This window comes from Lithobates pipiens, unplaced genomic scaffold (genome assembly GCF_037356315.1).
Source record: "Lithobates pipiens isolate NorthernLeopardFrog02 unplaced genomic scaffold, aLitPip1_a1.2 Scaffold_13, whole genome shotgun sequence".
Classification (NCBI taxonomy): domain Eukaryota; kingdom Metazoa; phylum Chordata; class Amphibia; order Anura; family Ranidae; genus Lithobates; species Lithobates pipiens.
In genome coordinates, this window is record NW_027507718.1 from 197,178,189 (window position 1) to 197,195,389 (window position 17,201).

Consider the following 17,201-nt stretch of genomic DNA (forward strand, 5'->3'; position numbering starts at 1 on the left):
CATTTAGGCAAACTCAATATGCAGTGGCTGAACACCCAGATGCGCACGGCCGAGTGGTACTTGTGTATGGGAATGTATCTGCTGCCCCAAACACTGCGTTTACATTCAATTTTAGTAAGAGTCTACTCCAATGCAAAACACAAAGTACACAACTCAACCCCTGTACCTCATGTAGCACCAATAGATAAAGAGTGGAGATTCTGAATCTTGTAAATGCTCATTTGTAACTAGTTATCTTTAGAATTACCAGTGACTCTATAATCATCACTTAACTGCTTAAACCCCAATATTTAGCCCCTTAACTTCTAGATTTACCTCATCAGGTGCCAAAATGTATTCTGAACACTACCTGGAATTAAACCAACAGTTGCACTGAAACCACATACCTCTTAAATGAACGCAATGAAGCAAATAGACTAGTCTTACCTGCTATGCTGAAATAAGCCCACTTTTTAAGTTTGAGGCAATTGGTAGGAGAGAGCGAGCTCCAGTATTTCAGTTATTCAGGTTGAAAAAAGACACAAGTCCATATAATTCAACCAATAAAAGCGAGAGAGAAAAAACAAAACAAACAAAAAAAACACACAACCACATACAATCTCATATACCCACACTTTAACCAGAGGAAGGCAAAAAAAAACAGCAAAGCATGATGCAATTTGATACAGCAGGGGATATATTCCTTCCTAATCCCGAGAGGCAATTGGATATTTCATGGATCAACTTTACCTATAAAAGTTAGTATCCAGTTATATTATGTACAACGTATCTAAGGTAACAAATCACATGGCGTGACAGCAACGGACTACAGAGATTGATATGATGGCTAAAATTCTGGTAGCCACATGACTACCTCCCAATTACATCTGCTGCCTTTTCCTTCTTTCTGAAGCATTTCCTATAGTCATCTATGAAATGGAGTGCACCTTCTGGCTACTTAGACTGTCAGACTTAGGGATGGTCAAAGCATTTGAGGAATTCCAATCTAACAGTGTTAACAGGAAGGGGGGTGGGACTTCACTTACTTTGATACATCAAATATGCCAACTGGTGACTCTTTCCTAATCTCTTCATATTCTTGAAAAATGCCCCGCTTTTTCATCCTCTTGACATGTTGAACCAAACCAAGTACCGTCATACCTCCTTCTTCTGGCATGTGTATAGATACTTCCATGTCTGCAGGCAGTGGTCGAGATTTCTGGGGTAAAGGTGGGATGGAAGGATTGTCAGCAGGCTGCTTATACAATGGAGTGTCCGGAGGAGTCTCCGATTGAGGAGGCGGCCTCCTGCAATTTGTATTTGCACTGGAGCTTTTGTCACAACAATCGTAGTTGCCGCTAACGGCAGACCCATTCCAGTGCACACAGCTGCTTACTCTGTGTGCCTCTGCATAATTCTTAGTCCTGTTTTCATGGTAATGATTGTGTAAAAGTCTGGTGTTATCAGTCACATTCTGCTGGGTGCAATTAGAGTTTAGTCTATCACTCACAGGGTTTTGCTCAGATGAATATATAACAAAGAGATGGTCCATGCAGTCTCCATTTTCTTGTCCTTGTCTGGAATTAACACATGCCTGAATCCATGCCACATGGCTTATTTTTAATGTACCTCCCAAATGTTCTGGTAAAGAGTCCTTCGGTATATGGTTTACCAACTCATGGGCTTTTACTGTTCGCACCTGTCATAGAAGGAAAAAATAATTATTTTTAAAAAGGTACAAAAACACGGAATGTTAAAGCTCAATAAAGAGGAACTGCAGCCTGCTCACATAACCATCTTTGCCATTCTGAAGCTTCCCTCCAACCACTTTGCATATTGCGATTCTGTACTTGCCAACTATGCTGCAAAAATCTCCCTCCACAGAGTCTGGCTGCAACTATTTAACTGTGGGTAGCTTAAGCTGCTGCCTGTTCACTTTCTGGATTTACACAGACACCCCTTCAGCTCTGCAGACCTCATTGGTCCTCTTATGACGAGAGAGAGAGAGAGAGAGAGAGAGAGAGAGAGAGAGAGCGAGAGCGAGAGCGAGAGCGAGAGCGAGAGCGAGAGCGAGAGCGAGAGCGAGAGCGAGAGCGAGAGCGAGAGCGAGAGCGAGAGCGAGAGCGAGAGCGAGAGCGAGAGCGAGAGCGAGAGCGAGAGCGAGAGCGAGAGCGAGAGAGAGAGAGAGAGAGAGATGTGCACGATGTCATAAACGTAGGCTTTTTACCAGCCAAGAAACAGGAAGTGGGCTGTAGAAGGTAAAATCCTTTTCTCTGAAGATCATTGACTGACACAGCTCCTTTAATTCTTGACCTTAGAGTTATCACGCCATCTTCAGGAGAGGACTAGGCAGAGCATGTAAAAGCATCAAGACTGCACAGCACCACCCAGGGGGTGGTACCTCTGGCTATAACCCCTCACCCTGCTTCCTGCAACTCAGTTTGTCAAAAAGCAGTACAAACAAATAGAAGGGGTGGGTGCTGTGTCCGTCAAACTTCAGAGAAAAAGGATTTTACGGCGAGTACAAAAATCCCATTTTCTTTCGTTCACCGACGAGCACAGCTCCTTTAATTCTTGACCTTAGGGATGCCCCCAAGCAGTGTCAAACAAGAGGTGGAAACAGCAAAATATAACTTCACCCACAACAAAAGGAACACCTCAACAGAGGAGTTGCAAATTTAAATGGTTGCCATCAAAACTTGCAGCCAACTTATGCATCAAAGATGCGTTCACAACAAACTTGTAACTGAAAGAAAATGTAAATTGCAACCCTTACACAGCCGCCTGTAAAACCTTGCGGCCAAAGCAAGCATCCGCTAACATCAACTTTGTAGAATTTAGTGAAAGTGTGAACGGACGACCAAGTAGCCACCTTACACACCTGGGAGACAGACGCTTGATGTCAGAAAGCCCAGGAGGTTCCAATTGCCCTGGTGGAATAAGCTGTGACAGGAAAAGGGGACACCCGCCCCTTAAAGGCATTGGCCTGAACCACGATCTGTCTGATCAATGAGAAATGGTGGTAGACGAGACCCCCAGACTTTTTTTCGGACCAGCCACCGAGAGAGTCTGACTTCCGGAAAGGAGCCGTAGCAGACAGATAGAGCCCGGACCATGTCCAGGGAATGTAAGGCAACTTCCTTCAGATGGGTCGGCTTAGGACATAGGGATTGTAACACAATGTCCTCATTTAGATTAAATGCCAAAACCACCTTTGGAAGGAAAGAGGGCTGCGGACGTAGCGCCGCCTTACCCTTGTGGATGACCAGGTAGGGAGACTTGCATGACAAGGCCGCCAACTCCGAAACCCTCCCGGCAAATGTAATAGCCACTAGAAAGACTACTTTCTGAGAAAGAGTTAAGGGAATCTCCCTAGTGTTTTCAAAACGGCGGTTTCTGAAGTGCCGATAGCACCAGATTCAGATCCCACGGAGGTAATGGTGGTTGAACTGGAGGGACTACGTGTTGAACCCCTTGAACAAAAGTACTGACCAATGAGTGAGTCGCCAAAGGACGTTGGAAAAAGACAGCCAAGGCTGATAGCTGTCCCTTGATGGTGCTTAAGGCGAGGTTCTGATCCACTCCTCGCTGCAAAAAACAGCAGGATCCTGGAAACTGAGTATGTGCGTGGACGCCACCCCATCTCCTCACACATGGAGATATAAGCCTTCCATGTACAATGGTAAATCTTAGCAGTGGATAGGGAGAGAGGAAAGGGAGACTGAGAGACCCCCTAGGGAATGAACAGCTGCTCTATGCTGCCGAGGCAGGGAGAGCCGTACTTGCCTCTCCTGTCGTGATTGCTGGACACATTCCACCACAGACCCATCACCCGAGCAGTACGGGGTGTCTGCTGGCCACGGCACAGACACAGACAGCAGTAGCCCAGTCATAGGCGTGCCCCGGAGCATATAGCTCACCGGCTGCCTCTGGAGCAGAAGGGGAATGTCGTGGGCGACCCAGCAAGTAGCTAGGGACTGCTCACGCTCTATGGCCAGGCTGGGGAGACTACAAGAATCTATATTATCCAGCTCGTCACCCAGCCCGGCTGTTGATTGTAGATCACAGGATCAAAATTGTAGAAATTTTTTTTTTTTTTTTAAATTCCCAGGACCAATGGTCCCCTCAGGGAGCCAGGTCCTTCTACACTAGGCAGAAAAAAACAGAGCTGCAGGAAGCAGGGTGAAGAGTTATAGCCAGAGGGACCACCCCCTGGGCAGTGCTGTACAGTCTTGCTGTCAGAACATGCGTTACATGTTCTGCCTAGTCCTCTCCTGAAGGTGGAGTGATGACCCTAAGGTCAAGAATTAAAGGAGCTGTGTCAGTCAATGAATGAAAGAGAAAAAAGTGTTTTACTATACAAGTTTATAAGTTAAAACAAGGGCAGACGGAAAGTTTTTTTTTTTTTTTTTTTTTAAAGACTGAAGGTCTGCTTTAAATATAAATCAAATGGAGGGAAAAAAAGTTGTAACATCTATCAGAGTAACACTCTTTTTAAGCAATAATTAAAGAGGTCCAATTAGTAAGCTTCCTGGAACCATTAGAGCAAAAACGAGCCAGCTGAAAAATGCATATATGTGAACGTGTACCATAGGAAATCATGTTAAATGGGCTGTAGTGCGTTTCTGCAAAACAGAAAACGAACAAAAAGTGCATCAGTGTGAAGGTAGGGTTAGGGGCTATAACACCAGAAAAGCGCCTTTGGGAATTTATTGAATTGCCCCAATCAGCGGAGAAAGTAGAGAAAGAAGACATGGTTGATGTTGGAGCTACGACGGGAGACATTTTTTATAAAGGACTTGTCAAAAACCTCTTTTTTTTTTTTTTTAATACTAACACTGCATTTGTTTGGTAAATGAGTAGGGGTACACTGTACCCCATACTCATTCACATAGGGAGAGGGCTGGGATCGGGGGGGGCCCTTTCTTCCCCTCTGACTACATGCTCGGATAAGGGCCTGGTATGCATTTGGGGGGACCCCACACCATTTTTTTTTTCTCACATTTTTTTTAGCCAACAATTCTTTTTTTTTACATCATTTAATGACTCAGTTGTTAACCACTTCAATACAGGGCACCTATACACCCTTCCTGCCCAGACCAATTTTCAGCTTTTTCAGCGCTTTCGCACTTTGAATGCCCTACTCAGTCATGCAACACTGTACCCAAACAAAATTGTTATTCTTTTCACACAAACAGAGCTTTCTTTTGGTGTTTAATCACCACCGGGTTTTTTTATTTTTTGCGACCTAAGTGGAAAAAAAAAAAAAAAATGATTCTATAATATAATTTTGAAAATAAGTAATTTTGTTCATAAATTTGGGCCAAAATTTATACTGCTACATATCTTCAGTAAAAATAACCCCAAAAAAGTGTACATTTGGTTTGTGTGAAAGTTTATGGTGAAAATGATTGAAAATTGATCACACCTGATGCACTGACTGCCTATCATCTCGAGGCCCTGAAATGTCAGGAAAGTGCAAATACCCCCCAAATTACCCCTTTTTGGAAAGCAGACAGTCCAAGGTATTTAGTAAGAGGCATAGTGAGATGTTTGAAGTTACAATTTTTTCCCACAAATCTTGGGAAAATAAAGAAATTATTTTTAATTTTTTTTATTTATTTTTACACAAAATGTACAAGTTGCTGTATTGCTCACCAAGGATGAGCTCAGGCGTGTTCGCAAACGGCACACGCAGAGCCCGCCCAGAAGTCGGCACCGTACAGCGTTAATCACAAGCAGCGAGACATTTCCCGATTTCTGCAGCCGCGTATCGGGACAATGTCTCACTGCTTGTGATTAGCGCTCCACAATGCAGACTTCCTGCTTCCTGGCGGGCTCTGGACGTGCGATTTGTGAACACGGCTGAGCTCATCCTTATTTCTCACACACAGCATATGCACACTTTCAATTACACCCCAAAACACATTCAGGTAATCCTTCCGAGTAAGGCGATACCACATGTGTGGGACTTTTTCCCAGCCTGGCCACATAGAGAGGTCCAACATGCAGGGAGCGCCATTAGGCTTTCTAGGAGCATAAATTGCACATAACATTTCCTATCACCTATCACACTTTTGAAGGTCATTGAGCAGCAGGACAATGGAATTACCCACAAAATGACCCCATTTTGGAAAGCTAACACCCCAAGGTATATTTTATGAGGCAAAATTAGTCTTTTTTTTTTTTTTTTTACAGAAAGTGGTCAATTTAGAAGATATTTCTAACACACAGCATGTAAATAGCAAAAATGACCTCCCAAAATACATTCTGCTACTCCTCCAGAGTATGGCGATACCACATGTGAAACTTTGACACAGCCTGCCACATAGAGAGGTCCAACATGAAGGGAGCGCCATCGGGTGTTCTAGGAGCATAAAGTACACATATAATTTCATTCCTATCACAGGTTTGAAGGTCCTGGAGCACCAGGACAGTGGAATTAGCTTATCAAAATTGAGTCATTTTGTGGGTAACACCCCAACGTATATTCTATGAGGCATGGGCTGGTGACAAGTACTCGGGTACTCAGATGGACTGATAAAAGGTACTTGGATGGGTTTGTGACAGGTACCTGTTGTAATATGTAGTACCCGGGTACTCAGATGGGCTGGTGACAGGTACACGGGTACTCAGATGGGCTGGTAACAGGTACTGTGATATGTGGTGACAGGTCCTCTTTATCGGAGGGTGGGGCAATCAGTGTCTTTGGTGCATACTATATGCGGTAATGAACGGTTACCACAATCTCATGTGTGAGGAAGAGCGCGTTACCCGGTAGCTCGTTACTGTGGTTTGTTGACATTCTGTGCCTGGCTGTGGTTGGACACAGCCGATCGTGTGGTAAAGCCTCAATTTCATTGGCTCTTTAGCGCAATCGAGGATGGGCTGTGTCAGTGTGACAAACCTCGTCCCCGAACACCGCTCATTCCGGCTGTGATTGGACACAGTCGGTCACATGGTAAAGAGACAATTTTTATTGGCTCTTTACACTCCTACAAGCTTTAACCACACACTGATAGACTGCTGATGAGAAAAGGGTATTTACTAAAATAATTGCATTTCCATGTTGTGTACTGTAGAAGACCATATACAGGGAATGCAGGGTCCTGGATTTAGTAACACTTTAGGCCCCTTTCACACTTGTGTGACTTAGGACTGCAAAGTGACATGACAAGTCATTCCCCATGATTTCCAATGATAACCATTCATATATGTGCAACTTCAAGTTGCGCCGACTTTAAAGTAGACCCTGTACTAGTTTGTTTCGACTTTCATGCGAGTTGAGGTCCATAGACCTCAAGTTTACACAGGCATTCCCTGAAATCACATCAAAATAGCGCAAGTTTTAAGTTGCAGCAGTGTGAAAGGGGCCTGAAGAAAAATTATATTTCCATTTTGGATTCAATGGGGGTTAGCAGCTACTGTACAGTACTTACATGTTTTCAGTCACAAAACCCAACGTAAAAAATGCTGCTTACCTTTTTACATGCTTTATAATTCCACTTAGCTTCCCCTTCTATGTAATGTAAAAGGGAATGGGGAGTTACATTTATCGTAAATAAAGTAGCAGTATGGTCTAAACCTAAGCTTAACCAATTTTTTTTTTTAAGAAAGTGTAAGCTTAACCAATTAGCGGAACCGCCCGCAATGTACTGCTGTAGGCAGAGCAACAAAACCATACGTCGCTGCCTAAATCCGGGTTTAGGGCATGCCCCCCTGGCACCCGCTGTGAGCTCGGGACATGTCCACGAGGATCAGGGCTTCTATGTTTTGCGCTATTTAATATGGAAAATAACTGTCAGTATGTCAGTGTCAAATCTGTGGGCAAAAGCTCTGGAGATAGGTGTGTATTGCAGCCAGAGTTGAGTTTTCCTCTTTTTGTAGTTTTAACCACTTCAGCCCGGAGCTTCTTATTTACACTTGTTGTTTACAAGTTAAAAAATTTTTTGTTTGCTAGAAAATGACTATGTCTGGGGGTCCTAACACCCTAGAGAATAAAAATGGCGGTCGTTACAATACTTTGTCACACCGTATTTGTGCAGCGATCTTACAGGCACATTTTTTGGGGGGGAAAACACACTTTTTTTAAATTAAAAAATAAGACAAACAGCTCAATTTTTTTTTATATTGTGAAAGATAATGTTACGCTGAATAAACGGATACCCAACATGTCACGCTTCAAATTTGCGCCCGCTCGTGGAATGGTGACAACATTTTACCCTTAAAAATCTCCTTAGGCAATGTTTAAAAATTTTTACAGGTTACCAGTTTCGAGTTAGAGGAGGTCTAGGGCTAGAATTATTGCTCTCGCCCTAACGATCACAGCGATACCTCACGTGTGCTATGAACACCATTTTCATATGTGGGCGCTACTCACGTATGTGTTCGCTTCTGCGCGCAAGCTTGTCGGGACGGGCGCTTTAAAAAAAAAAAAATTTTTCTTATTTTCGTTTTTTATTTTGACAGTTTTTTAAAAAAAAGTAGATTATGGGTCACTTTTATTCCAATTACAAGGAATGTAAATATCCATTGTAATAAAAAAAAAAGCATGACAGGACCTCTTAAATATGAGATTTGGGGTCAAAAAGATCTCATATATACACTTAAATGCAATAAAAAAAATTAAATAAAAATTGGGCTATGGACAGAAGTGACATTTGACGTCGCTTCTGCCCCCCATGCAATGGAGTCCAGCGGGGGCCATCCTCCCCTCAGGCAGCAGCCAGGCATCCACAAGAAAGGATGAGATTGTGACTTAATCGGACCTGCCGTTCGCGGCGGAGACTGAGCACCTGAGCGTGGCGGGGGGGCCACCACTCCCGCCACCGATAAAAGTGATCTTGTGGCGCATCTGCCCCGGAGACCACTTTTATCTTAAAGAGAAACGCACGCCGTTCCCAAAAATACTGGGGTTATGGCAGCAGCTAGCTATTTATCGGCAAAGTACTGATGTACGAGTATGGCAATTTGCGTGAATTGGTTAAAGATGCAGGGCTAGGTTTTTAATTTTCTTTTTTGGAAGGGTGGGGTGGACTTTAAAGTGAAATGAGCACAGGCAACAACGTTATATATTTTGATTGTCTGGTTTAGGAGATCATCCTAGAGTTGTAGATTAGCAGACCTGCCATCTGCAGAAACGGAGAACTGTAAGTCTATTTAAAGATCTAAACTGCCTTACCATTAGAAAACTACAGAAGCCATTTTGCTTAGACCAAAGTAGTATTTTTAAACTAAACAAATTCATTATCATAGTATTGGGCATGTTGGTTATGTTAGAAATCACATTTTTAGCACATTAATAGTAATACATTTTTTTTTTTTTAAACGTACCCGTTCTCGCAGTTTTTCTCTTACAAAAAGACGAAGAACAGCAAATGGAGCTCGGAACCAAAGAGGAGAGGATACAATAAAAACACATTTTAACCGTGCAGGAAAAGCACCCTAGGTAGAAAAAGAAAGGAGTGGGATGAGTCAACAATTATCTGAAGTATATACATACATACTTTGGTCTCCTTACTAATTCTACACAAATAACTCCTCCAAGTGCAGATAGCTTTTCAAAAGGTATGCAATATTCCACATTGCAAACTTGCGATTGCCACATCAAATGAATGTTTAAAGTTAACCTGTCTTTTCTCTTACGTTCACCGACTGACACAGCTCCTTTATTCTTGACCATTGGGTTGTTACGCCACCTTCAAGAGAGGACTAGGCAGAACATGAAATAACGGGGTTAAAAAAAAACTAAAATTAGCCCTTTACAGTACAAAAAAAAAAAAAAAAAAAAAAAAAAGCAGATAATTGCCACTGTAAGGGGTTAATTTTGTTTACTGTAGAACTGTGAAAGTAATATTTACAGTAGCAATTTGCTTATTTTGTACTATAAAGGGCTCATTTTAATTTTTTTTTAACCCCATTATGTTACTGGCAGATTAATAGATTATGAAAATAATAATCGATTAATTTCATAATCGATTAGTTGTCAATCGATTCGTTGTTTCAGCCCTACTTAACACGCTTGTTGCCAAGATGGAGATGGTGCGTGGGCGGTAAAACTGCGGCCCCCTGCCCCCCGGCCTCCGGGGAGAGCTCTGGCGCAGACTCAGGCCCTGCTGAGGCTGGTGACCCCTGCTCTGTTTCAGATGACGCTGAACAGGACCGATCGGACAGTGAGGATGAGTCCGGGTCCACGCACAACAAAATCGCTTGTTGTGGCGCTCACCATGCAAACCTTGCAGGTATTTGGTTGACTGGTGAACCTAAAAAGTCGGTGTTCACAACGATTCAGCGCTGGAGTGCCTAGGCTTATCGTTGGACTCCATGGAAGTGAGAGTTTCTCCTTTCAGACAAACTGCAGACTCTCAGAGCCGCTGTAAAACTATCGCTGAACCGCAGGTGGTCGTCGCTGCGTTTCTGCATGCGAGTTCTGGGCCTCATGGTGACCGCGTGCGAGGCAGCACCGTATGCCCACTTTCCACCAGAGTCTCGCAGAAGGAGATATTGACACAATGGGTCATTTCTCAGTTATCCCTGGATCAGCAGATTCAGGTGAGCCAGTCAGTCAGGGGCTCCTTGCTCTGGTGGCTGAGGTCCCCGGCACTTCGGTCCAGGAACTCGTTCCTACCTCTACATTGGACTGTGATCACAACAGACTCCAGCCTGACCGGCTGGGGTGGGGTACTGGGAGTACAGTTGAACCAGCGTCTCTGGTCGGGTGAGGAACCCAAGTTGCCGATCAACATGCTCGAACTCTGAGCGATCAGGCTTGCCTCTCCATATAGTCAATGAGACTACGAGGACGTACGATCAGGATCCAGTCAGATGCCACGGCTGTGGCATATGTCAACCATCAAGGAGGAACAAGTAGCTCAGCTGCAGCACAGGAGGTCACTCACATCCTTCAGTGGACAGAGCAACAGGTACCGGCCTGGTCGGCCATTACATCCCAGGAGCAAGAAACTGGCAGGCGGACTACCTAAGTCACCAGATGCTGGGCCCAGGAGAATGGGAATTGCATCCAGACAAGTTCAGGCTATTGTGTCTTTAGTGGGCCACACCAGACGTGGAGCTTCCATCTCAATCAGGAAGGGCCGAGATTCATATCCAGGATAAGAGATCCTTGGACAGACGTGTCAATCGCGCTGGTGGCTCCATGGGATCAGTACCAGCTGATCTACGATTTTCCTCCACAAAAGCTACTACCACGTCTGCTCCGCAGAGTGGAAGCCGAGGGGGTTCCAGTAATACCAATACCCCAGATTGGTCTTGGCGTCCCTGATGCGCCGACCTAGTACGCCTGGTTGCGAAGGCTCCCTGGCGACTGCCGTTGTAAGAGGACCTTCTGTGTCAAGGTCTGATTCTCCATCTTGTTTTTACCATAGCTGGTTTTAAACGGTATGGCTACTGAGAGCCAGATGCTAAGGTACCGAGGCCTCTCGGACTCTGATCTCACCTATGTTGAGAGCATGGAAATCATCTTCTCGGAAGATATACCGTCGTACCTGAAAGGCATACATCTCTATGTGTAAGGAGACAAGATGACATTGTGCACCTATTCAGTTTCCAGGATCCAGCTGTTTCTACAGCGAGGAGTAGACCAGAAGTTGGGTTTAAGCACCATTAAGGGACAAATATCAGCCTGGCTGTTTTTTGTCAGCGACCCCTGGCGTCTCACTTCCTAGTGAGCACTGTTGTTTAGGGGGGTCCAACTTGTAGTTCCTCCGAAGCATCCACCGTTACCCCGTGGAATCTGAATCTGAACCTGGTGTTATTGGCGCTTCAGAAACCGCCGTTTGTGAACATCAAAAGAATTCCCTTGTTGACTCTCTCAGAAAAATGGGTCTTCTCGTGGCCATCACATCGGCCAGAAGGGTTTCGGAGCTGGCGGCCTTGTCTTGCAAGTCGCTCTATTTGGTTAACCATAAGGATAAGTGGTGTTACTTTGCAACCGGCTTTTCTGCCGAAGGTGATTTCCGCATTCCACATCAATGATGTTATTGTGTTACCATCTCTGTGTCCTAAACAGACACATTCTAAGACGTGACCCTTTATTCCCTGAACGTGATCAGGGCTATAAGGATATATTCCTCTGCCACGGCTCCCCTGCAGGAGTTAGATCTCCGTTTCGGTAGCTGGTCCTGAACAGAGGTATGGCGGTTTAGTCGATCACCATTTCCAGGTGGGTCAGACAGATATGGTACAGGCCTATGCCTTGAAGGGGCAGGTGACCCCCCCCCCCCCCTTCCTGCCATGACCCATTCTACCAGGACAATTGAGGCCTCTCGGGCTTCCGACATCGTGTGTCAGTCGCTTTGATGTGCAAGGCGTCGATTTAGTCATCTGTTCACACTTTTATCAAGTTCTACTGAGTCGTCTGATGCCTGCAAGTTTGCAGTCGGCCGTGTATCGTTGCAATTCTGCACTACTTTTTCTGTTTTAAAGAAAATAGTTACTTTTGAGTATAATGTTGCATTGTTACCGCAAGTTCTGATGCGGTCAGATGAGGTGGTGACTCCCTTGTTCTGGGGCACTTCTGAATGTGGGTGAAGTTTTTTTGCTGTTTCCCACCCCTCATTATGCTACTGCTTGGGGACGACCCAATGGTCAAGAATAAAAGGAGCTGTGTCAGTCAGTGAACGCAAGAGAAAATAGGATTTTTGTACTCACCGTAAAATCCTTTTCTCTGTAGTTCACTGACTGACACAGCACCCTCCCCTCTTATTGTTTCACGTTATACTGCTTGTTGACGTACTAAGGCTGCAGGAAGCTAGCTGGAGGGTTGTTACTGAAGGGATCGCCCCTGAGGCGGAACTAGAAAGTTCTGCTTTTTGTACACTTTAACATGTTCTGCCTAGTCCTCTCCTGAAGGTGGCGTAACTACCCAATGGTCAAGAATAAAGAAGCTGTGTCAGTGAACTACAGAGAAAAAGGATTTTACAGTGAGTACAAAAATCCTATTTTTGTCTATTCAATCTTGCTTTCGTGCATTGGCAGTGTGAGGAGAGGCGATTGCTTAGCCTTACCAATATTACTGCAAACCTTGGCTAGATATTCATTTTAGGTGTGATTCTTTAAAAAGGGAACTACAATGAAGATTCAAAAAGTGCAGGTTTCCTGTTATAACTGGCTGAGAGAAATTCGTATTAAGTTTACACTTTACCTTCTGATCCTGTGAACATATAAAATATGTGTAAACACATATATATGCTTAGGTTGATACCTGTCATTAAAGTGTATCTCCCATATGTAGATTGTACAGAGGTTTTTGGCTCAGCTAGCACTTCCCTGAGTTTACACGTGGATATCGGAGTAGATGGATAAAAGGACATAAACATCCCATTTATGCATTTGGCCCACGCAGGGGCTTCACATAGGAAAATTGGTAAAGCTTGATGACTAACAGCGCAAAAATGAACAAGCCTTAGCTGACTGGTGATTGTGTGCCAATTCAAGTTCCCAGTATAACCCTAATGCAACCCGAAAGCCAAAAGGCGATAAAATTAGATATTCACAGCCACAGTCTAAGACTAATCTATCTAACCCTGTAGAGGAAAAAAAAAAAAACTATACATACTGTTTCTGCAGCTGATCTGGTCCCAAGCTGAGCTGTCAGGGGCAGCTTCTCTGTGTAGGTGTGTGCAGCAAAGGCAGCCGACAACGGAAGCCCCATAAGTAAGTCTATGGGGTGATGTCACTTCCCAGCTGTTGTCGGCTGTCTCTTCCATACAGGATCCGATCCTGGAGAGGAGACCGGACCGGATTGGCCGCAGAAAAAGGTATGCATAGCTATTTTTGCTTTACAGGGTTAGATTGGTCTTAGAATGTGGACGCCAGTAAATTTAGAGATTTAAGTGCCAACAGTTTCTCGCTACACAAACTTGCTGATTCCCTTCCTTTTTAGCTTTGCGTTAACAAATCTTTAAAGGAAAGCCTTTGCGATTTGATCGCATTGTAAAACCAGCTTTGTTTTTTGTTTTACCTGGCACGTTTACTGGGGACATACGGCTTCTTATTAAGTCTGCCCGTGAATTAGCTGAAGGACTCATCAATAGAGATATTTTTCTGGGGTTGTTAGTGACCACCTCCCATTAGTGACCACCTGTGTCATGGTGGAGACCTCATGTTCTCCCATATAGTGGAGTATAGCTCATGGTTCAGAGAAGCAGGATCTCCCAATCTATGGATAGTGTAGGACCCACTAATCATGGGGTACTTTGTTGCAGCAAGTGGGCTTAAGAACCATATAGCAATATGGTGTGACCAAATCCCCATATTTTTTGATAATGTTTTTTGAAAATGTCTAGGTGTTTTTAAAAAGTCTTTCTGGAGGTAAAGGTTAGTTTTGCATGTGTGCGTGTAATATTTTTGTTCTGTTGTATGGTCTTATGGCAGCCCCATCTTTATGCATTTTTTTAGGGCGTGCCCCCCAAATATCTTGTTTGTCTATTGTATGGATTCTGACCAAATCCTTTTGGGTGGAGCACCCCACTCCCTCAGTAAGTACCTCTCATTAGTGACCACCTGTGTCATGGTGGAGACTTCATGTTCTCCCATAGAGGAATATAGCTCCCATGGTTCAGAGAAGCAGGATCTCCCAATCTATGGATAGTGTAGAACCCACTAATCATGGGGTACTTTGTCACAGTAAGTGGGCTTAAGCACCATATAGCAATATGGTGTGACCAAATCCCCATATTTTTTGAAAATGTATAGGCATTTTAAAAAAAGCCTTGCTGGAGGCAAATGTTAGTTTTGCATGTATGCGCTATAATATTTTTGTTCTTCTGTCATTAAAGCCTCCTCCTGCCAATCAGCATTAAAGTGATTAGAGCCACAGATGCTCAGCTCAGACCACATTTATGGCACTGGCTATGTACTGTGCTGATGTGGCTCTGGTGCGTATATGCGGGAGTGACGTCATTGAAGCCAGTTATTAAAGTAGCTGAAGAGACAGAACCTGAAAGGAAGACTGGGCAGGACCAGTGGGAGAGGCGACAGCGCAGCGATGGAGGGCTACATTTGACAGATAAGTCTGCCATAATATGCTAGTTTGCAGTACATAATAGTACATTATAACATAACAATGCATGCAGGGGCTAATTGTTTATCATTTCTTTTCTTTTGGTCAAAGTTTACTACAGCTTTTAACAGTGTGGCACCGTTTAAACCTGTGATCACGAGATTTGTCACAGCCATCACAAGGGTACAGAGACCCTTTCACTGGTTCGGTACTATTTGTCTGTGATCTGCACTGGTCAATAACAGTGCAAGCACAAAAGTAAAAAGGAGATCTTCCATCTTGTAATCTTCCATTTAGAAGTGGAAGCTTCACAGCCACTGTTAACCATAACAGCAGGTAGTGGAGTGGTAAACCAAACCTTTGAAATGGCTAAATACAAAATGTAATAACTGTTTATTGTAGGGGCGTTTACCAGACTGGAAATGGAATGCATTATATAGTATGGACCCATAAGCTGGCCATACACACTCATTTTTCCAGTCAATCTGCAGGTTTAACATGACTGACCGAACAGTCTTTCATCTCTGACTTCATCTTTTAGGGCGGCACAGTGGTGTGGTTCGAATCCCAACCACGACACTACCTGCCTGGAGTTTGCATGTTCTCCCTGTGCCTGCATGAGTTTACCCCGGGTACTCCGGTTTCCTCCCACACACCAAAGACATGCAGGTAGGTTAATTGGTTTCTGTCCAAAATTGGCCCTAGTATATGAATGGGGACCTTGGATTGTGGGCTCCTTGAGGGTAGGGACCAATGTGAGTGTGCAATGTACAGGGATAGGGACAATTGTAGACACTCACTCAGGTTGAACTGGATGGACTGGCGTCTTTATTCGACCTTACTATGTAACTATCTATTATATTTCGACAGCCGACCCCATCAGTTGTCAACATACAAAAACAGTGCCTACAACCATTGGATCCAAGCATTGTTTGGCTATCAAAGTTCCTCTCAGCTTTCTCAATTTTTTTTTAAGGATGTCAAGTGGGAGACGCCCCAATGGGCCACCTACTGAACAAATTTTAGACACTTCATCAGAAACCAGCCGAAACACGCTCCATGTATGACTAGGTTTTACTATACAGTTAGTAAATTATATTGGTCTGACCAGATGTGGTTTTCTTTGTTTTATCTGTAGTTTGTGTACATACTCTTTGAACAGATTAGAACAAAATTAGAAAACATAATGAAAAAACTAACCTTTAAAAGGTTCAAGATCTTCACACACAGTTCATAGTCAAAATTTCCATAAGTGGAATTAATCATATCATAGATGAATATGAGCCCATTGCGTTGAGTCTCCACCCTACAGAACAAAAATAGTAAATATAAAAAAAAAAAAAAAAAATAAAAAAAAAAAGAACCAAAAGATTATTCAAGCATAAACCAGATTCCTTCCTGTCCTATCTTTACACAACTATAACCATCCAATCTGTACATGTATTGTAGCAGATGTATAAATATGGATATATTACCATTTCTATCAATAATAAATTGTGTTGCAGTATGATATTCATATAAAATATGAAAAACATAAAATATAAAAAAAGCATTCATAAGTTTAAATTAAGTGTATGGAACTGCTGAATATAAACTGGAAATGATAAAATCAGATAACAATGGCTTTTTCACAGCATATCCGTCACATTCTAAAATATTACAATATATATTTCCACTTTACTGTGGCAACAATGGTCTGTTATGAGCTTTTTCCAGAGTACAATATCAGATCATAGCAAGAGAGTTGAAAATCAATAACTGCAAAAAAAAATAAAAAATTGTCAAGGAAAAATTCCCACAGCTATAGTTCCATTCAGTGAAAAACCAATAACGTCCCAAACATAAAAACATTGGAAATGTAAACTTCAATAGGACATTTGGATGAAAGCCATCTTCAGCTTGGTTCTTTATGAACAGATTAAAGAAATGTGCCCATCTGTGTTCAACATATCTCCGTCCAGATCAGATTTTTCTGATGGGAAGGAAGAGGCTTGCTTATTGCTCATCAATAAATTACCTCTCAATTGCTTTATCTAACTGATAGATAATAGCCTGAAGAACAGCCTTATGCGTGGTCACGTCCGGCCGATGAAGCCGAGCAGTAAACAGGGCTAAAGCTGCTCCATTTGCATCTCTTCCGGGCTGTAATTGAGAAGCAAATATATGGCTATTACATTGGGAGTAAACAGGAACACTGTCC

General features: G+C 43.3%; 1 protein-coding gene across 2 annotated transcripts in view; it reads right to left on the reverse strand.

Moving 5' to 3' along the window:
• LOC143974562 (tyrosine-protein phosphatase non-receptor type 9-like) overlaps positions 1–17,201 on the reverse strand; it is a 106,776-nt gene that overhangs the window by 51,900 nt on the left and 37,675 nt on the right. Inside the window, exons 4-8 of one of the 2 annotated variants that reach the window (XM_077476092.1) lie at positions 17,019–17,143; positions 16,202–16,307; positions 9,313–9,423; positions 1,490–1,678; positions 1,026–1,198 (exon numbers count right to left, since the gene is read on the reverse strand). In XM_077476092.1, coding sequence (XP_077332218.1) covers positions 1,026–1,198; positions 1,490–1,678; positions 9,313–9,423; positions 16,202–16,307; positions 17,019–17,143 — 704 coding nt within the window. Of the gene's footprint in view, positions 1–1,025; positions 1,679–9,312; positions 9,424–16,201; positions 16,308–17,018; positions 17,144–17,201 lie in introns of both variants that reach the window. The other variant, XM_077476091.1, reaches the window with a different exon arrangement.